Consider the following 22,949-nt stretch of genomic DNA (forward strand, 5'->3'; position numbering starts at 1 on the left):
TGATTGACATTTACTTACATATTTTGCTTCTCTTTGTTTTGTAGTCTGTCTTGCTTTTGTCTAGAACCTTGTTTTATTTTTTCATTTATTGTGGGTCTGGTGATAAATTCTGGTTTTATCTGTTGATTTGTGACAGCCGTGTTTTTATTTTGAAAGAATATTCTCTCTGGTTATAGAATTATAAGTTGGCAGTGCTTTTTCTTTGGTGTTTAAAAGACTTGAGACTGGAAGATATTTCTAGCCCACTTCTGCTTTCAGGGTGTGTTGAGAGCAAATAAGTGTTTTCAGGTCTTCCCCACTGACAGGTCCTGAATTACACTCACTGTTTAGCATTGCAAAACTTCCCTGAGTTCTTCACTGACAGGTAATTGAGAGGATTTTGGGTTTTATTCTATGTGAAAGGATTGAGAGTTTAAGCAGAGTTCTGGTGTACAGGAGAGGATTTTATGTGTTTGCTATAATCACAGCATGCTGTAAGAAAGCAGAGGAAACTGGGAAGACCGGTTAAGAAGCTATTAAAAAAAAAAACCCAAGCAAACAAAAACAGACAAGAGGTCAAGTGCCACAAAATGTCATCAGTAGCTGCTAAAATAACTTCCCGGACTGCCTCAAATACACCTGATGTCAAAGAGCTTTGTGTCTAAAATTTAGATGTAATGCTGTCACTCTTCAGTTAAGACCCTGCAGAGATTCTCCATGAACTCGTAAGGTAAAAAATGCAAATTTCGGGCTCAGCGCGATAGCGTAGTGGTTAAAGTCCTCGCCTTGAACGCCCCGGGATCCCATATGAGCGCCGGTTCTAATCCCAGCAGCCCCGCTTCCCATCCAGCTCCCTGCTTGTGGTGTGGGAAAGCAGTCGAGGATGTCCAAAGCCTTGGGACCCTGCACCCGTGTGGGAGACCCAGAAGAAGCTTCTGGCTCCTGGCTTTGGATTGGCTCAGTTCCAGCCATTGCGGTCACTTGGGGAGTGAATCGTCGGACAGAAGATCTTCCTCTCTGTCTCTCCTCTCTGTATATCTGCCTTTCCAAAAAAAAAAAAAAAAAAATCTTAAAAAAAAGATTAAAAAATGCAAATTTCTTAACAAAGGATAAAACATGATGAAATCTATGGTCTGGTTTTCCTTTCCTTTAACAGCATCTTCTCTTGTTAGACCTCTTAATCAGTCTTAACCCACTTCATCTCCACAGAGCCTAGAGTATATCCATATATGAAGCCCATATACTCATGGAGAGGCTTGTGTTTTCCTACTACTTGGACCATCTTTCTCTTGAAGCCTCTTCCCTTGTCTGACTCTGACTCAGCTTTAAAGACTCAGCTTTAAAGACTATCAGCCTGGGCCCGGTGCGATAGCGTAATGGTTAAAGTCCTCGTCTTGAACGCGCTAGGATCCAAATGGGCACTGGTTCTAATCCCAGCAGCCCCATTTCCCATCCAGCTCCCTGCTTGTGACCTGGGAAAGCAGTCGAGGATGTCCAAAGCCTTGGGACCCTGCACCAATGTGGGAGACCTGGAAGAAGCTCCTGGCTCCTGGCTTTGGATTGGCGCAGCACCTGCCGTTGCAGCCACTGGGGGAGTGAATCATCGGATGGAAGATCTTTCTGTCTCTCCTCCTCTCTGGATATCTGCCTTTGTAATAAAATAAATCTTTAAAAATAAATTATCTTCTCTCTGGAGAGTTTAGAACCCTGTCTTCCCACCTTCCAATACATGGGTGCAGGTTCCTAAAAACTTGAACTATCCTCTGCTGCTTTCCCAGGCCACAAACAGGGAGCTGGATCAGAAATGGAGCATCTAGGAAGCACTCATATGGGATGTCAGCACTTGAACATGAAGGATTAGCCTGTTGAGCTTCTGTGCCAGCCCCCCTTCACAGCTTCTAAAAGATTATTTTACCTAATAGTGTCATTGATACGAATACATTTCATTTGATTCCAGACCATTGTTAGGCCCAAAGTTTAATTATATGACATGAAATGCAGTTTAATTGAGTTTCCTAGTAAAGCCACATACGGATCTGGTGTGTAAAAAGTCTAAAATAAAAGGTGATTAAATTGCCTCTCAGATATGGGTGGGTATTGGGAGACAGAGCAGATGAACAGAATAGGCATTTCTGATAGATTTGCTTCTCACTTTCCCTGCACTTTTATTCCCTTCCTGTTTCTGTCCCACTTCATTGGTGGCTGGATGGTGATATTTTGTGGCAGAAAGGGACGATTCACAACTGTTCTTACGAACTCTGCAACTCAGTTGAGTAGGGCAGGTGGTCCGTTTGGGCTCAGAGTGGAAGGCTAACAGCTAGATTTCAGCTACAGTGTATTCTAGCCTTATTTCCAACAGGAGCTCTCAGGCCACTTCGGAAAGAACACAAAGGTGTTAGAAACATTATGAACACAAGAGAGGAAAGATTTTTAACTTCAAATCCATCATCCTAATGCCTTGTACATCCTCTGAATTTTTAAAATACAAGAAAAAAATGACCAAATGACTATGTTTACCATGGAAAGAAATAGAAAGGAAAAGGAAGAAAACAGAAATCTTTTGAATAAATACATTGCTTGGTCTTAAGCAGTTTTCCCATCTTCTGAGGGAAAAACCTACTTGAGTTTGTTTCGGCTCCTCTTACTTGGTTACAGCTTTGCTGGGGACTTTGCCCACTGTGGTCTTCCTAACACTCTCTTCATTTCTCCTTTAGTATCTTTTTGCCACATACATTGCTCCTTCGGCCACTCATGACATAGGACTCCAACAGGAAAATAAAAATGAAATCTATATGAAAATACAGCCACCATTTGAAGACCTTTTTGATACAGCAGAAGAATATATCCTCCTACGCCTCCTTGAGCCTTGGACGAAGATGGTAAAATCAGACCAGCTTGCGTATGGGAAGGTATTGTGGCCGTGATTAGTCGTGTGTGAGCCAGTCAGGTTTACAGCAAGACTCATGATACGGAGTGCAGCTACGTCTCATGAGAAGGACCGCAGAAAGTCTCACATGGGCCAGGGCTTTGGAGCTGAGATTTGGACAGGCCAAAAAAACCTGGGCAAGAAAATAGTTTATGAACTTTAGTATCTTTTTTCGGTTTCCTTATTGTCTCATAACAAGACTTAATTCTATGTCATTTTGAATTTCTTGGACAAACGCATCAAAAGAGGAAATCCAAGGTTTGGTTCTCTGTGAAGCTGTGAAATATGCCATAATATACTGGCCTTGTCCCTTGTTGCCTTTTCTCAGCCGTTGCCCTCATTTTGATTGATGGAAAAAGCCTATCTTGTTTTATGCTGGAAGAGTTACTATAAATACTATACCCATGCGAAATACTAACTTGCTGTGTGTATTGTGAAAAGCAGGTCCTCTGACCTCGTAGCTGCTATTTTAAGGCAGGACGTCTCAGATGTTCATAGGTCAGACTCCTTGATGGGATAAAAGTTTCAGCTCATCTTTCTTCATTTCCAAAAGGGATCATTGTAAACCTCAGTGCTTGAATAGTTTTACTGCTCTTATCGATGGACAGAGGAAACATCTTTAAATATTTACTTTGGATCCCAAATTAAAACCATTCTTTGGTAATTTTTATATTTACACATGTACATTGTTCATTAGGTCACATCAGGTGGAGCTCTGGCCATCTTTGTCTTGCAATTTTCTGTTGGTATCTACTCAACAACTGTTTAGATACTCAGGTCTTAGGAAGGATAGGTTAGATGATTAAGATAAATTTAATGCCAAATTAATTGGGATTCAGTTACCATTTTGGATTGTGGCTGATAACTTTCAGGGTTTATTAAATTCAATGGGCAAAATAATTAAATTTTTATTCTTGTAAGTTAGCACAGCAGTCTTTCTATAGCAAAAAAGTATATACAAGTAAAATTAGGATATCATAAAAAATTCTCTACAGTCATTATTTTATTTTTAAGTGTTTTTCTTCATTTATTTTATTTGAAAGGCAGTGGTACAGAGAGGACAGAGATCTTTTTTTTTATAACTTAGCAGTTTATTATTCAAGAAAGATTTTACAGAACTTCGTGCATTTAAGGGCAATCAAAACAGTCTTGTAACTCTAACGAGCCATATATTAACAGTTGAAGAGTAGAACAGTCTCAGGTGGGTGAGCAGAGAAATCCCCAATAACTAACTTAGCAAGTGAGGAATAACTGAACCCTACATCCTATCTAGTGAGGACTAGGAAGAGCCAAGTCGGGAGCCTGCCCAGTAAGACACAGGCTGAGCAATTATAGGACAGTTGACTTCTTCCTGTCTGTATATTATTCTCTCTCAGTCAGTCTGAGCTAATTTTGGGATTCCTGAGCGACCCTGATGGTCAGTGCAAGAGAGGATGAGGAGCCAAAGCTGGAACTAAGTAAGGACCAGAGAAAGCTCCTTTCCTGAGTCCAGAGGGAAATTTGCATTTTTTAAAAATCTCTGAAGACCACCTAGTGCTCCTGGCTGTTGTTCCATGGACAGAGAGATCTTACATCTTCTCACCTGCAGGATTGGAAGTGGAGCAGCTGGGATTCTGAATCTGGTACTTATAAGGGATGACAGTTCTGCAGGCAAGGATTAGCCTATTTTATCAGAGTGCAGGCCCTATAGTCTTTATTTTCTTTTCTACAGCCATTGTTTTAAATATGTTGTGTGTGGCATAGAGAAATGGTTTTTTTTAAAAAAAGTTTTTGAATTATGACTGATTCTTACCAAAAAAATTAAAGTATTTATTTGAAAGGTAGACAGTGAGAGAGTTAGAGATATAGACAGATATAGGCGAAGAGAGCTAGAGATTTTGTATCTGTTTCTTGACTTCAACAAGCAGGGTGGGCTAGACCTAAGACACAAACCTGGAGCTCCACCCAGGTCTCCCATGCGCATGGTAAGGGGCAGCTGTTTGAACCATCACTTTCTGCCTCCCACAGGGAGCATCAGCAGAAAGCTGCATGGAGCGTGGAGCTGGACTTGAACCAAAGCGTTTTGACAGGGGATGTGTGTCTCAAAGCTGTCACCCAACCAACTACACCAAAGCAAAGATTCCTTATTAAGTTCATAGAGGCAAAACATACACTATTGTTTTTAAGATTTATTTATTTTTATTGTAAAGTCAGATATACAGAGAGGAGAGAAAGTCAGATACACAGAAAGACAGAGAGGAAGATATTCTGTCTGCTGATTCACTCCCCAAGTGGTTGCAAAGGCCGCAGCTGAGCAATCTGAAGCCAGGAGCCTAGAGCTTCTTTTGGGTCTTCCGCACAGGCAGGGTCCCAAGGCTTTGGGCCGTCCTTCAGGCCACAAACAGGGAGCTGGAAGGGAAAGTGGAGCAGCCAGGATACAAACCAGCACCCATATGAGACCCCAGTGTGTGCCAGGCAAGGACTTGAGCCACTAGGCTACCATACCAGGCCCAACATACACTGTTTTTTTATATATTTTTTTATTAATATTTTGCATTATGTGATGGTTTCATAGGCTCTGGGAATTCCCCCACCCCTCCCCCTCCCCTCCCCCCTGGTGGATTCCTCCACCTTGATGCAGCATTACAGTTCAAATTCAATCAAGATTCTTTCCTTGCAAACATATACCAAGCATGGAGTCCAGCTACTTATTGTCCAGATGGGTTGAACAGTTTCTTGGGGAGACCATTTCTGGTCCGAAGTCAGAGCTGGTATAATATCATCACAGTCAATTAAGAGTCCCAATATAACATCAACAGCAGCCCGGGTTCGATTCCCGGTCAGGGAATACTTTGCCTTGCGCTCTCATACACTGTTTTTTAACAATGGGAAAATAAATCTTTCATTTTTAGCTCTATAGACGTCCCGTAACTCAGCCAAAGGATTTTTCTAAAAGCCAGTTGACTGGGTTATATAGACTCTGTCCCAAGAAGGATTATCAAAAAGATAAGCAAAGCTGGCTGTTAAATACATGAAGTTCTTAGGCAGCCACTCCGCCAGTTGACTCTTCTTTGCAGGAGAGAAATGAAAGAATAGATTTGTTCTCCCGAGTCTACAAAGAATCCATCATATACCCAGAAGAGGGAGATCTGCTGTGAAGTTTTAATTTGATCATTATCTCCTATCTTGTTAAAGCAAGGAAACCTCCTTCAGTTATTTCTCATTCTTTAAGTTATTTGCTCTTAAGTGGACTCTGACTTTATGACAATTATTGTGTAGAATAGAAGCTGGAAATGTGATCAGCATATGAGTCTTTGCCTGATTTTTTAGTTTGCATGAAGTATCCCAGAAAGATGAAATGATCCTCCTTACCCCTGTATCATTACAGGCAATGCATGTTTTATTGGATGCATTTGAAGTATGTTTTTGTTGTATCTAACATTTTTAACTATGCTAGTCATCCTGTTTTTGTCTCCAAAATAATTTGCTTCGTTTGAAATTGTATTTATGTTTTAGCCAACTTATTGGTAAATTGTGCATTCCATTTCCCACTGTTTTATTGATGTTACAAGGTTTATTTTTGTTTTCTTAGGTGGAGTTGAAGGAAGAAACTCGACAGTTAGATTCCACTTATTTCAGAAAGTTACAAGCTTTGCACAAAGACACATTTTCCCAAAAAGCTGGGGTAAGATAACTTTCTATGTAAAACTTATATCTTCAAATATGATCTCACTTTACATATTGATGGAAAGGAGATCATATGGCTAAAGATAATATGCTGGTGAAATAGGGGACAGGCAGTTTTATTTTTCTGCTTTTTTATTTCTTTGCCTAACATGCTGCTTTTGACAGGGAGTGTCACTTTTTATTGATACATCTAACAATAGAGCCAGAAAACCAAGCAAATGAAATAGCACAGGGTGCCAAGCCATTCATTTTTCTTAGCTAAGAAAAGAAACTTGAGTGTTTAAGCAAAAATCCAAATGAATGCTAGCAGTTAGGTTTTGAATGGCAGAATATACTTAGAGCTGTGAAACTATCAAATCAAATATGTGCATCTACATAAAAATGCCAGTTAACTGACTTACCACATGTGTAGGATCTATCATTATACACAAATGTATGGAACAGACACAATGTATGGTATGGTTATATTTATTTAAATTATATATGTATATGTACACAAATATATACATACATACACATATATATGCAAAAAGATATCTAGAAATATACAAAATATTAATGATAGTTCATTGTAGTGAGGTTTCAGGTGATTTATAAAACTTATTTTTTTGAGAGACAGAGAACTCCTATGCACTGGCTCACTCCTCCCCTCTCTGTAACTCTGCCTTTAAATAAATAAATAAATAAATAACTCTTTTAAAATTGGAGAGTTTTGATCCTGGCTGCTCCACTTCCCATCCATCTTTCTGTTAATGTGACTGGGAAAGCTTTAGATTATCCAGAATACTTGTTCTCCTGCCATCCATGTGGGACACCTGGATGGTGTTCTTGGGAAAGAAGAGGGGGAATGACCCAAGTACTTGGGCCCCTGCAACCATGAGGGAAACCTGGAAGAAGCCCTGGGCTCCTAGCTTTGGCCTGGCTCAGCCCTCATCATTGCGGCCACTTGGGAAATGAGCCAATGGGGGGAAGATCTCTGTCTCCCTCCTATCTCTTTCTCTATAACTCTTTCATATCAATCAATCATTTTTTAAAAAGGACATAGTATCAGACAATATCTTGCAGCATTATATAAGTTCAGAAAAAATACTGTGCAGGGGAATGTTTTGTGTTCATTATGTATTGTTAAAAATCAAGCTACAAAACGGTAAATTATTCTTTGGTATTATCTTTATTTTAAATAAGCTACCTGTGTAATTCTAGAAAAGATTGAAAGATATACAGAAACATTAATTGTGGTTATCTCTGCTGGTAGTATTCCATATGAAATTTTTCATTTTCATTCTTTTCTGTACTACAAAACACGTATTATTCCTATACTGAGGAAAATTAATAAAACTAATATTTTAGAATCAAGCGCTTTGTATGTAGTAAATGTTTGTGAAAAGAAAGGAATGGAGTAGAAAGGAAGAAATGGAATTTGATGTCAGTTGGCATCTGAACCACTAGATTCTTCATCTGCTTTTCCCATTGGATTGTTATATCACCTTGGCTTAGCAGTTTCTCTTAAGCATTGTGAGTAGAAGCAGACACTTGGTGCAGTGGTTGAGATGTCTGGGGATACCTTCCCCTCCTGCTGGAGCATCCAGGCTTGGGTCTCTGCTGCATGTCTACTTCCATCTTTCTGGGTGTGCTGATAGTGTGTACCCTGGATTCAGGTATTCGGGTTGAATCCCAAGCTGCTGGCCTGACCCCAACTGTTACTGGCATCTGGGTAGTGACCCGGTGGATGAAGGATCTCTGCCTTTGTCTTTGTGTGTGTGCTTCTGAATGCCTTTGAAATGCGTAAAAATTAGTAAATAAAAATCAAAAGCAAATGTATGAGTAATTTGTTGTTATAAGAGTTTTTAATGAACAGTATTGTTTCACTAGGACACTGGCGATGAATTGGGAACTGGTACTTTATCACTATCTGATGTCTCTAAAAGAACAGAATATTGGAGTAACGTCCCAGCAGAATACAAACATTTTAACTTTAACTCCCTGCTTAACAACAAGCTGGAGTTTGAGCACTTCCGTCAGTTTCTCGAAGCTCATTCTTCAAGGTGAGGAACCTAGCCATTTTTGAATGCATTTCTCATTTTTTTAAACTAGTAGTTTTTGACTCAAAACTAGTCATACATTGACTTGTTGCTAGATTTTCACTCACATTAGTAAAAACTGATGGATACAATTATATGAATTGTGTATGCATTATTTTTTGTTGGAGTGAATTTTATTGTAGCAACCTCCAAAATATTATTATAAGTTGTTGCACAATTTTTGTTCATACTTTTAGCATTGGCTAACTTAAAACACCAGAACACTTTATTTTTTTCCCCTTTTTTCTGTTTCTTTTGTGTGTCTCCAGATAGTTGCTATAAATACTATTTCTGGAAAATGTGTCTTTTATATTTCACTAAGCCAGTGAAATTATTATAGTGTTTTGTATTTTATTTATTAATGAATATATATAAATGAAATATTGTAGCTTTGCACTGAATCATAGCACTTTTTAACTTATCTAATGTAAGTTAAAGTGTTAGTCGTATTTATTTTTCTTACTTAAAGTTAATAGAAACTGGTTAGACCTATGTAGACTATATATAGATCTCCTCCATCAAGATGAGGATTATTTGACCGGTTGTCAAACGATCATGCCATATGTGGACATTTTCCCATTCTTGAAATTGATGATATTAGTGTATTATCATTCTGAGATCTCCCTGCCCCTGATAATATTGATAGATTTTTCCTCTTATCTTGGGCGTTTTTGTCTTCATAGAGTCATACATCTGGCCCAGGATTAAGAATATAACCGAGTCAGCCCAACTGGCCCAGATAGGAATCAGAGACAACATTGAATCATTTGGTTTCACGACCTAATCACTTGTGCTAACCATCCAACACAGCTACTTCTTAGTTCTTGAAAACAATAGCTTATGTAGTGTCTAGTAGAATTTAGAGAAATAAATCAGAAAGGCGGTACTTTGGTTTTGTTTTCCTTTTAGCATGGACCTCATGTGCTGGACAGACATTGAACAGTTCCGAAGAATAACTCACAGTGATCAGAATCAAAGGGAGGCAAAATCTGTATACATCAAAAACAAATACCTTAACAAAAAGTATTTCTTTGGTCCCAAAAGCCCAGCTTCTGTATATCAGCAGAACCAGGTATCAGTGCATAAATTCATTTTTCATTTTGAAGTATTAAAATTTGAAATATTTCTTTTTGCCAGCAACTTGAAAGTTTTCTTTCTTTCTCTTTGTTTTACCTTCATGATTTAAATACTTGACACATCTGATTTTTTTATTTAGGTATTTATGAGTATCTACAAATTAAACTTTAAATTTTACTCAAATAAAGATGTGTTAGTCTTTAAAAAGCAATTTTATTCTAAGAACTTTTTACTTATCCAAGTCTTTGTTATGGACAATGCTCAGAAATCTGTGGGCCTTATCACAGCCTTGTATTTGACATACTTGAATTAGTTCATTAATTCAGCAATTATGATTGTATTTGATATGCCAGACACTGTTCTAGATACTGAGGGCAAAATGGAAGGACGAGGTGGACAATGTCTCTGAACCTTTCACAGATAGGGAAACAGCCATGCTCAACCAAGAAGCTTAATGTCTCCTTCTCTATTTTTCTCTTAACTGATATTCCTCCAAACACAACTTATTTTTAAAATACTGTTAATAATTGTATTGTCCCCCAAAACTATTTTCATTGACCAGGAATATAAGTTTTACCATTTTGTTGTAGTGACGTCTTATGATTATAATTACCACTTATTAATAATAACAGTTTAATTAGATTTACAGCAAAAAAGTAGGTTGGGATTTATCACTGGGGTTGAACATTCATGTAACACTTTTGTCTCATAAAGTATATCTTCATTTGTATGCTTTTGAGGAAGTTAGATATTATGTGTTACTTAGTTTGAAGCTTATGAATCCCATATTACTATCTGAAGATCAAATATGCAGCATATGGTTTATTAAAAGTAGCTTAAAATTTACATCTAAATGACATGTGTTTATCAAACATGAATTTTAGATTAATGATGGTTTAGCAAGTTAAAAAAAAAATCAGTTGTTTACAAGTACAACAAATTGAATTAAAAAGCTAAGCAAGAGTCTTTGAGTCTTTGGGAGTAAGAAAAGAATTACTCAAATTAAGCAACTTTAGACAAAACTGCCTTGCTGTTGGGTCCCTGAGATATGAATCTGGAATACATTAGCACAAGTGGTTGTGTATCTCAGTAAACACAAGTGTGAACTAAACACATGGGGAGCATTTGTTCCCTGTTTGGTTTGTGCTGCATTGTGTGAGGTTCCATGGTATCTGATGCTACTGTGTGAATCCTCCAGAGGAGATCCAACATGCAGCGACTGTGAAAGCCAGCATCACTATCAAAGTGACACTTGTGCCTACTGCCAGGAACTTTGTTCTTTGACCCTTATGCATGTTCTTTGCTTTTATTATCTACTTGGTTTTCACTTAAGGATGTTTGTACCACATTTATTTTTATGATGATCATGTTAGTCCTAACTTCAGGCTGCTATTTTAGTAGCAGTATGATTTTTTCTTAACAAAAGCAATATTTCTTTTTCCTCTCCCACCATTTCCTCCCATATTATCACAGTAATATAACCCTTTAGTAACATTCACAAGTTTAGCATTTTGCTCTTCACATGTATATATCATGACATTGTAAGTATAGGCAAAGGTAGGAAATCTAGCATTATGTTGTCAAGGCATATTTGTTTCATTGGGAATCCTTTTATTGTAAATTATAATTGTCAAAATAGAGCAAAGAAGAGGGGTTCTTTTGTTTTTATACAAAGTGATTATTTTCAGTAGTATTTATTAATGTCATTGATCAAAGGAGGACTAAGAAAGTGGTTGTCCAGTGAGCAATCCAGAAATTTTGAGTGATGTCCACACACAACAGGTAGAGAATAGAACAGTTCCTAGCAGGAAACAACCACCAGCATCTTGAGGCCAGTTATTATGCAGAAGGAAGATTGAGCCATAAAGAAATGGCGTCTTTTAAGTGGTGCTACCTGTTGTGCAAGTTCATGAGTATTATCTGAAAACATGACTCCTCTCTGCATCCTGGTTTTGGGAGCAGCCCCCTGTGGCTGCTACGACTGTCATCTGCCACCACCAAGATTGTCTCTTAGTTCATTAGTTCATAAATGCCTCATTTCCCCTCCTTTATAAAATAATGTACTTTTCCAGACACATTATTTTGATTAGAATCACAGACTCTTTAACAATATTGGATCTAGAGGAGAACTTAAAAAAATAAGAAACTAGTGCCCTCCTATTTCAGTGGAAGAAACAGAATCAATGGCAGGAAAAATGTCATTACTGTGGTCATGCAGGATAAATATCCCTCTCTTGTGTTCTTTTCCATATATCCTACAGAAGCAAAATCACACACAAAAAGCTACCATGTAAGCCATGATTCTCTGTTTAATGTCTTCATATGTGAGATAGCTAGAAGACATTTTGCAGAAAATGAAAATTGTGGCACCTGTCTTATGTACAGCAAATGGTTTGGAGTGAATTAACAAATTAGTGACTGTTAGTGCTTCTTTAACAAAGCTCATTTCTGTTTCTGTCCCCCACCCCTTTTTTTCAAGATAATGCGTCTAAGTGGCGGCTGGGGGAGGCTTCTCCATGACCAGCTTGATGCATCTGTCTTGGTTGAAATTCAGAAGCATGTCCTGAATAGGCTAGAAAATGTGTGGTTGCCATTGTTTCTTGCAAGTGAGCAGTTTGCCGCACGTCAAAAGATAAAGGTATGTAAGCTGCTATAATCTTTAGGATGTAACAATTGGCAGTATCTATCAAAGTTCAATTGTGAGTACCTGTTGACTCAGCCTTTGTACTTTGATGAATAGTAGTTAAAAGCCTGGAGTCAGTAGCCAACATTGTAGCATAGTGGATTAAGTCACTGCTTCTGATACCTGTGTCTATATTGAGGTGCCCGTTCAAGTCCCACATGCTCTGCTTCCAGTTCAGCTTCCTGCTCACGTACCTGGGAAGGTAGTAGAAGATAGACCAAATATGTAGTCTCCTGCCACTCATGTGGGAGACCAGGATAGATTTCTGGGTTCCTCGCCTTGGCCTGATCAAGACCTGGCTGTTGCACTCATTGGAGGGGAGTGTAAGCTGATTGTTGGAGGATATTTCTCAGTCTCTCTGTCTCCATCTTTCTGTCTGTCACTCTTTAAAAACAAAAGCATGGGGCTAATGATGTGTTGTAGCAGTTAAGACTGCATTTGTCTGCAATGCTGGCATCCCATACTAGAGCACTGGTTCTTGTCTTAACTGTTCCACTTCCCTTCCACCTTCTGCTAATGCTCCTGTGAAAACAGTGCCCACGTGCTTGGGTATCTGCCACTCCTACACTAAACCTGGATGAAGCTCCTGGCTTCTGCCTGGGCCAGACCTGGCTACTGTGGCCATCTGGGGAGTTTACATTCAGGTGGAAGGTTCATTTGTCATTCCATCTCTCTCTCTCTGTTGCTTTTCCTTTAAAAGATGTAAAATTAACCTTTAATTTTTTTTTTGAAGAATAGCATGGAGTCAAACTTTTCAAATTTTAGTGTCACAACTGCCACATATTAATTATACCATATATGAGTTTCATAAATTTTCAAAATTTAAAAATATTAATAATATTGCTGTTTGTTGTGAAAATGGAATTAAATTAATGTTTTAATTTCTTGTACACATTACTCAGATGTTATGTAATAAAAATGGTTGTCATTGTTAATATTATTAAGTATTGATACAAATTGCCTATCATACACAAGGACATTCATTGTATATAATATGGGGGAATAAAGAAGTAATTATTCCGAACTATAGAAAACCATGTAGATTTTCATATAAAAGATTAAAATATAAAGATGAAATTTCCATATGTACTTACATGAGATTTTATTTATTGAGCTAAACAAGCAGGATGCAGGTCAATGGATGGAAAATAATCCCACTATTTATGTCTCTCACAGAGGCATATCTGTCTGTCTACCCACTTCCATATCTGCTCGTCCTTCCTTCTCTCTGCTTATACATCTCTATGTTTGTATTTAAGAAAAGAAATATAATAGAATCTGTCTCCTGGGAATGGGTTTGGCACATACAAAGGATTTTTTTACATTGTAAAGTGGATTTGTGGGTTTTCTTTTTAAAATTTTTTACATGAAGGAAATATTACTTTAGTAATTCAAATGTCATTAGCATGCCTGAGAACAGGCAGACCCGATCTTTACCAAAATGAGCAAGGGTCAGAAGACATGTAATTTTGGACTCCATTATACAAACACACATTCCACTATACTGACCAAGAACTTGAGAAGCTTCCCCTTGTTTTGTGTCCAGTGTGTCATAGACTTGGAGGCCTACTTGTCTTGTGAATTTCCTCCGTCTTCTGAACAAGCACTGTATGTGAGGAGAACACAGGCCAACACAGAACCCTGCTTTTGTAGGATGGAGAAGAGCCAATTGGACTTTGGCACAAAGTTCTTGGAAATAAGCTCTGGGAAAACTCAAATTTCCCTATTACCTTTCTTTGGCATAACTCCAGTTCCCTGTCCAAATCCAAGTTAAGAAAAAAAAAAGATAATTGACTCCCTACTATTATTTCCCACATTTCTGGTTATGTTTGCCACAGTCATTTTTATTATACCTTACAGTAATTTCCTCAGCATTCTTTGGGTGGCCAGCAAAATAAACTGGTTCTGGCAATCTTAAGCCACAGGCAAAATGGAAGAACGAGGATTTATTCTAAAGCTGTGCTGGGGGCATTTCACACCCTTGTCAGAGAAAGAGTTGACACCCAAGCTTTAGGAAAGATGTCTGAGAGAATTCGCAGATCTTTACTCTTGGTTGTGGATGTTCGATTTGACCCCAGTGACTCTGGTCCTTGGCTCTCAGGAGCTGTTCTGAAGTGGGAACACAGGGCCCAGATCTGGCAGGAATAAAGGTAAGAGGTTCCAAATAAGCAGTAACTCCCGAAACGCAGTTATCCCTCAGCATCCAAGGAGCCCAGGTTCTAGGTCCATCCTCTACACATAGCAAAATTTGTACATGCTGAAGTCCACTTTGTAAGATGCTCTGGCATTTGCATATATCCTGTTCACATCTTCCCATGTAGGAGTACTTAAAAACCTCTCTAGATTGCTTATAATACTTAATACCATATAAGTGCCATGTAAAACATCGTTAGGCCATATTGCTTAGAGGATAATGACAAGAATAAAGGTCTGTAAGTATTTACAACAAACAATTTGTTTCCTAAATGTATTTTTGGTCTATATTTGGTTGAGTATGCAACTACAGCACTCGAGAATCCTAGTGGCTGGCTTTAGTGTATTACCCTCTGTGTTGACTTGTTATAGCATATGGCCGCAAAATAACACAAGAATCTGTGAAATCATAGCTCTCTGTTGAACTTTGCTTTCCATGTGAGCTAAAGGGGAACTAGCTTTTGAATTTGGGGCAACACAGGCATTGCTTCAATTTTACAGATAAGGAAACTGAGAATTTGAGTCACTCACCCACACACCTGACTACAGAGCTTCCAGTTCTGTGTCTGATCTTTCTTCTTTCTCCTTAGCTACACTCTCTCTTATTGATGCTAACTTTTACCTCATTAGAATTTCTGTCTGTCTATCTGTCTGTCTGTCTATCTATCTATCTATCTATCTATCTATCTAATTAGCTTGAAAGGCACAGAGATGACAGGGAGAAATAGGCTCACAGATCTCCCCCCTCCACTGGTTCACCTCCCAAATGTGCATATCAGCTGAAACTGGGCCACCTTGACCCCCAGGAGGCCAGCCCAGGATCCAGGATTCCTCACAGGATAGCAGGGGCCCAGCTGCTTGCAGCACCTACCAACCGCTGTCGCCGGGGTGTGCATTAGCAAGAAGCTGGGGTGGGGAGCAGAGTTGGGGGGGTCGAATCTCCAGCACTTTGATAGTGGGTGCAAATGACCCTAATGTGACTTAAAGCACTGTGGCAAGGGCTCGCCCCACCTCATTTTTAAAAGCTATTAAATGTTTGCCCATTTCCCGTGCCCATTTCTTGAGTGGCTTGTTTGTTTTGACATTTTGGTTGTTTTGTAGCTCTTTGTATATTCTGGAGATCAGCCCTCTATCACCTATGTCGTGTGCGAAGATCTTCTCCCATTCTGTGGGTTGCCTTTTTACTTTGTTGATTGTTTCTCTAGCTGTACAGAAGCTTCTTAGTTTGATGAGGTCCCAATTGTTTATTTTGGTCTCGATTTCTACTGCATTTGGAGTCTTTTTTAGGAAGTGAGGGCCTACCCCTAAGTGTTCCAGTGTGTTTCCAACATTTTCTTCCAAAAGTTTGAAGGTTTCTGGATGTAGGTTTAGATCTGTTATCCATTTAGATCTGATCTTAGTGTATGGTGAGAGATGTGGATCTATTTTTTTGTTTCTGCAGGCTATTAACCAGTTGTCCCAACAGCATTTATTGAACAGACCTTCCCATTTGCCTGGATTGTCGTTTGTCTTTTTGTCAAAGATTATTTGGCTGTATCTGTGTGGGTTTCCTTCTGGTGTTTCTATTCTGCTCCATTGATCTTCCTCTCTATCTTTGTGCCAGTACCACGCTGTTTTGATAACCACTGCCCTATAGTATGTCCAGAGGTGCGGAACTGTGATTCCCCCTGCTAACTTCCTGTTCTTCAGGATGGTTCTAGCTATCCGTGGTTTTTTGTGCTTCCAGATGAACCTTTGGATCATTGTTTCCAGTTCCATGAAGAATGTTTTGGGCAATTTGATTGGGATTGCGTTGAATGTATATATTGCTTTTGGCAGTATAGACATTTTAATGATATTGATTTTACCTATCCAGGAGCATGGGATGTTACTCCATCTTTTGAGGTCTTGTTCAATTTCTTTTTTAAGTAGTTTGTAGTTTTCTTCAAATAAGTCTCCTACATTTTTGGTTAGATTTATTCCCAGATATTTCATACTTTTCTCTGTTATTTTGAATGGTATCTTGCTGGTTAAGTCTTTTTCCATCTTGGGGCTGTTCTCATACACTATGGCTGTTGATTTTTGTTCATTAATTTTGTACCCTGCCACTCTACCAAACTCTTGTACAAAGGAACAAACCCAAATGGCAAATAAACATATGAAAAAATGCTCAAGTTCCCTGGCAATAAGGGAAATCCAAATTAAAACATCAATGAGGTACCACCTAACGCCAGTAAGACTGGCCCACATGAATACAAGCACCAACAACACTTGTTGGTGAGGTTGCGGGGAAAAGGGATCCCTACTCCACTGCTGGTGGGGCTGCAGGCTGGTACAGCCTCTATGGAAATCAGTATGGAAAATATTCAAACAACTCAAATTCAACATACCATATGATCCAGCAATAACACTCCTAGGAATATATCCAGAACACTTGTTTTATGAGAAACCAACATGCACTCCTATGCTCATAGCAGCACAATCAGTAATTGCAAAAACATGGAAGCAACCAAAATGCCCATCAACAGAGGATTGGATAAGAAAGCTATGGTTCATCTACTCCATGGAATACTACTCAGCTATTAAAAAAAACAAAATGCAGTTCTTTGTGGCCAAATGGGCCAAACTGGAAACCATAATGCTAAGGGAAATGAGCCAATCCCAAAAGGTTAAATACCACATGTTTGCCTTAATTTAAGATGATATGATGTTATGTATAACATGTTATGTTTTGAATGTTATATGTTGTGTATAAACTAAAATTGAAGTATAGGTGAGGTGGTCACAGAAGGTGGCTGGGAACTCGCATTTACTTTTAACATATTGGTTACTCATTACTATGTCAATTAATTCCATAATGATGTAAATTTTTGCTGATGGTATGTTGGAGCTTTCAATTGACTGGGATGGTACTCTGCTGGCTCTGTCTTCAGACCAGAGAGGGTATACCTAAGAAGACGTTGAACTTGACTGGACAATAAGATGTTGGACTCTATGTTTGGTATACACTTGCAATGGGGGAAATCTCAACTGAACTTGAGCTGTGGTTATGCAACAAGGTGGAGGAATCCACCATGGTGGGAGGGTTTGGGGAGGGGTGGGGAGAACCCAAGTATCTATGTAACTGTGTCACATAATACAATGTAATTAATGAAGTTAAATAATAAATAATTTTAAAAAAAGCTATTAAATGAGAAAAGGATTTAAAACTATAACCATTATGAATAAATGGAGTAAAAGATTGCTTTTGCTTTTAGATACAGATGAAAGACATAGCAGAAGAGCTTTTACTACAGAAGCATGAAAGGAAGATTGGGGTCTGGAAGGCAAGTAAATTGTTATACTCTTCTTTTATAAACTTTATTGTCAAAGTATTTTTCCTACTCCTTCTTTTGCCAAAACTTTCTTCTGGCAAAGCACTGCAGACACAGTCTTCTAAACCATAAACTGAACATCAGTTTTGTTTTTTTTTGATTAGCAAATGAATTGGGTTGAAAGTGTGACTCTTTCAGAACTAAGTGAAGAAGTATTTGCTCAACCTCAAAGTGCATGATTGACCGTTATAGATGTGTGTGTGTGTGTGTAACTTGGCTTGTGGTAGGTTTATTGAGATAAACTGCCTATTCTAGCATAGCATAGTTTATTATTGAGAGTGGATTATACAGTCAAGAATGAATAGCAGAACGAGCAAATTAATCTTCCTACTACATTGTCCCCTTTTTGTAGAGTTTTGATTTAGCATCAATAAAGATTACTGTCATTTAGATGATTATTAAAGCCACAGGCATCTGACCCCTCAACCTGTAACTGCCTATTTTGCTTCTTACCAAATGTGACCAACATAATCTTCTTTAGGAACCTACAAATTCAAGTTTCCATACCCTTCTTCAGGTGATGAAAGAATATCAAAGCAGAGAGGTGACCCCTGCAAGCTAACCAACAAAGATGGAAATGTTTTTGAATGCTGTAGGAGTGTATTTATCTGTTAAAATGCTCTTGAAAGGAAATATACTTTTCCAGTGTTTATCTGTGTTTATCTTTTGCTAAACTTTTAATTGATACTAAATAGAATGGGGTTATATGTTGTTTCTCATGTACTATTTTCTCTTTAAATGCCAGGTTTTAGTTTAGTTACTAACTTTTACTATCTGAAAAAGTAGATCTTAAAGCATTAGTTGTTGAGTGTACTTTTAAACAAGCATTCCTTACACATGGTGGATCCTATTTATAGGGCTCTAACTTTAATGTGTACCATATGTTGAGGGTCTCAATGTTTTGTCCCGAGAGTCTGACATGTGCCTAACTAGCATGGTGATAGACAGCTGTTGGCTTTCCGGGATGAGTAGCATCCCCCTTCACCTCGGGTTGCCTAAGGTTGCCTTCACTTGTCACTTTGCAGTCAGATTCCATCCAGAAAGCCCATCTGTGTAAAGGGCACAATCAGCTGCTCATTTTTAGATGACGTGTCAATCATTTCCATGAATGAATAATCATGGGATTTAAGGGATTAATTTTACACATTGTCAAAAATAGATATTTTTCCTGTGTTTTAATTATTGTTATCATTCATAAGCCCACCTAAAATATTGCCTTTGAATGATGCTTGTTTGCATGATTGTATATAAAGTCAGCAGCAAGAGGGCCCTTAATGAAATTAAAATATATTCAGTAATTTCAGAAAAATTCATTTCTTATGTTTTTTTAATCTTAAGAGTCTACACAGGGTTGTGTGTGTGATTTTAAGTATTCAAAATAAAAAAGTGAATATATTTTATTTTAAAATCATGAAAATATAAAGTAAGACTAAAATATCTTTAGGCATTGTTAAAGTACCTTGGGTACTACTTATTTTTATGTTAGGCTAAGTAAATCCTCAGAGGAATTTTTATTATTTTTAAATTTGTTAATTTTTAATATTTATAAAATCATAGATTTTGGTAAATTAACCACTTAATGTCTCACATGAAAATCTTTCTAGAATATAGCTATAGTGAAGCCCTAAATAAATTTTCTTTACTTAATCTAAAATTATTTTTTTTAAAGATTTGTCTTTTTATTGGAAAGTCAGATATACAGAGAAGAGAGACAGAAAGGAAGGCCTTCCGTCTGCTGATTCACTCCCCAAGTAACCCCAATGGCCAGAGCTGAGCCGATCTGAAGCCATTAGCCTGGAGCCTCTTCCAGGACTTCCACATGGGTGCAGGGTCCCAAGGCTTTGGGCCGTCCTCTACTGCTTTCCCAGGCCACCAGCAGGGAGCTGAATGGGAAGCAGGATTGCCGGGATTAGAACCAGCACCTATATGGAATCCCGGCCTATGCAAGGTGAGGGCTTTAGCCACTAGGCCACGGCACTGGGCCCTCTGAAATTATTTACATCATAGAATTAGATATGATTTTTTGTCTGAAAAACTGCTTTTACTTTTTAAAGGGCAGGAAAGTTAAATATATAAAATATGTAATAATACAAAATACATATTTTATACTTCCCATATTCAAAATAATATAAAATCTGATGATGACATTATAAACTATATGTTCAGGTTAAGCAGACAACTTGTTCTATACACTAAGAGAAGTAGTTTTTCCCACAAATCCAAACTGTAGTGACTGTTAACCTTCTTTTTTTTTAATATTTATTTATTCATTAATTACATTGCATTACATGACACAATTTCATAGGTACTGGGATTCCCCCCCCTTCACCCCAAACCCTTCCCCCATCATGAATTCCTTCACCTTGATGCATAACCAAAGCTCAAGTTCCGTTGAGATTCCCTAATTAAAAGTTTACACCATACAGAGTCCAGCATCCCACTTGTCCAGTTCAAGTTCAACGGCCTCTTAGGGAGGCTCTCTCAGGTTTGTAGGCAGAGCCAGCAGAGCGTCACCTCGATCAATTAGAAGCTCCAACATATCATCAGCAACAGTCCAGGTATGATGAGGCTGGTGCAGAGTCCACTGATTGACATTGACTGTTAACCTTCTTATGTAATGCATTGATTTGTTCTAAATTGACTAGTCATTTCTTTTTCTCTCTACTTTTATTTAAAAAAAAATGATGCCATAAAAATGAAAAGAAGATAAAAGGAGGATAAATACGGTAGGGAAAGTTACCAAAATCTGTTGTATCCATCCCACAAATTCTAACAGCTAATGTTAATGATGATAGAAACTGGCAATTGTTAGTCCTTACTGAGTGACTTTATTATTTTTTGTAACAGTATTTATTACTATTACTATTATTTTATGTCACAGTTTCCTAGGCCCTGGGATTTCCCTTACCCACTCCCCAAGAGTGAGTGGTTTTATTATTACTTGTGAGAGCATACTGATGTTATGTGTTCTCTGTCTTGGATAGCCTGTGGAGAGCAAGTGGATATCCTCATCTTGTGAAATCATTGCTTTCCGTAAAGCATTATTGAATCCAGTGACTGCAAAGCAATTTCAACATTTTGTGGCTCTGAAAGGAGACTTACTGGAAAATGGGGTACTTTTTTGGCAAGAAGTGCAAAAATTTAAGGTACTGTATTAAAGCTGGGGGAAATCGCCTCTCAATTTGAAAAGGACATGCATTAAACAATATTAATCCTTAACTATACATTTATGAATAAGATTTGTATAAGAAATTCCAGTATTGCATTCTTCTTTATACCATACACATTGTGCAGTGTTTAGATGTGTTTAATATTTAAGGGAAGAATATGAAAGATATTTGGTATATACCTATAACGAATATTGTATAAGAATTCTCCTCAGTCATGTTTATAGTAATAGTAATCGAAGATATTAGATTTTTACATAAATAAACCAACAGATTGAGAAAGATGATTTGGGAAATACTTTAAAAGTTACGTGTGTATTTTCATTTTCTTTAAAAGGCAGAAAGAGATCTTCCATCTGTTGGTTCACTTCCCAAATGTGTACGGCAAGATGAGCTGGGCCATTCTGAAGCCAGGAGCCTAGAACTCAAACCACGTTTCCCGTAGGGGTGCTAGGGATCCAAGTCCTGGAGCTTCTGTCTCCCAGGCTGCTCCTTGGCAGGGAACTGGAATCAAAAGCAAGGTTGGGACTCCCTACTTGGGTGATTGTTTCTCATTCAAAGCTGCCCTTAAGCGCCATTTTAATATCTTTTCCACAAAATAACACAAAGGACTTAAAATACTTGTTAGCTATATCGTTAAAATATGCTGTGCAACTGAAGCATATGCTATAGGAGTCTATTTGCTCATCCAACAAGCATTTATGGAATAGCTGATGTTCCAGGCTTTATGCTGGAATCAAACTGTGAATACAGCACATTGCCCTCCCTCAGGAAGGAAGGCATCCAGGAAAACAAATGTTATGCAGTAACATTCATTCTGATTCCAATGCCACCTAGGTGTTTTTTTTTGCAGAGTTGGGAATCATAGAATCATAGGGGTGAGATTAACAGAAGGCTGAGGAGGCCTCAGCCAAAGTGGTGCTATTTGCTCTGGGTCTTAAGTGAGTTTGCCACATGTAGAGCATCCCACCTGGCTGAGTCTTAAGGCATCTTCCATGGTTTACTCCCCTTAAGAGTTTGCTGCCTGGCCAATATTGTCCTGGTGCTTTTCATCCGCTTGTGTTCATTCAGCAACTCTGAAAGACAAGGCTCACTCCTGAGGAGGTGACTGTGATCCAAACAGGGTCCCCTGTTATAGCCTGCAGTGGTGTGGGAGGAACACACGAGCAATAGACATGCAAGTCACAAGACTGTGATTGGTGCCAAGATGGAGAGAGCACAGACGGTAGGGGAGTACCTACAGGGACATCTCTTCAGGCTTGAGGAGATCACAGAAAGCTTATGAGTGCAAAATACACTGGGGCAGAGACCTTACTGATAGGTAGGAGTTAACGAGGCTAACTAGGGCAGAACAATTAGGAAAAAAAAAAACTCTGTTAGGATTATATCTCTTCACTCCAAAACAAAACTGTCTAAGTTCATGAATGTTTTTGCTTCACAAGCTTATATTTCCAGAATTGTAAATGAGGTTCTCCAAATAGTTATATATGATAATCCTATTAATAATGGTAAAAATGTATATTTAGTAACACCAAACACAGCTGGTATAAATGGGCTTTTTCTGAGGTGATGCTAAATTGAATAAGAAGTGCTTCCTGTTTCATAGTGTGAGATTTATATGAAACTTTCTTCACATCTAAACTACAAAATGTTTTACATGATGAGAATGAGATTATTTTAATAGTATTTGTAAGACTGCTAATATAATGCCCAGCATATACTAGATATTTAATAAATGGTTGCTTATTTCTGGCCTGGAGTGAGAAGTTTCCAAATTTGTGTTAACTAACCAGTGTGGCAGCATAGTTGCCTATTTTTAGATAT

General features: G+C 38.2%; 1 protein-coding gene across 1 annotated transcript in view; it reads left to right on the forward strand.

Moving 5' to 3' along the window:
- Positions 1 to 22,949, forward strand: part of RGS22 (regulator of G protein signaling 22) — a 107,192-nt gene that overhangs the window by 72,656 nt on the left and 11,587 nt on the right. The window contains exons 15-21 of the mRNA XM_012925611.2: positions 2,694 to 2,888; positions 6,477 to 6,569; positions 8,444 to 8,616; positions 9,562 to 9,724; positions 12,209 to 12,367; positions 17,842 to 17,910; positions 20,943 to 21,104. Coding sequence (XP_012781065.2) covers positions 2,694 to 2,888; positions 6,477 to 6,569; positions 8,444 to 8,616; positions 9,562 to 9,724; positions 12,209 to 12,367; positions 17,842 to 17,910; positions 20,943 to 21,104 — 1,014 coding nt within the window. The remainder of the gene's footprint in view (positions 1 to 2,693; positions 2,889 to 6,476; positions 6,570 to 8,443; positions 8,617 to 9,561; positions 9,725 to 12,208; positions 12,368 to 17,841; positions 17,911 to 20,942; positions 21,105 to 22,949) is intronic.

Source organism: Ochotona princeps, chromosome 9 (genome assembly GCF_030435755.1).
Source record: "Ochotona princeps isolate mOchPri1 chromosome 9, mOchPri1.hap1, whole genome shotgun sequence".
Lineage (NCBI taxonomy): Eukaryota > Metazoa > Chordata > Mammalia > Lagomorpha > Ochotonidae > Ochotona > Ochotona princeps.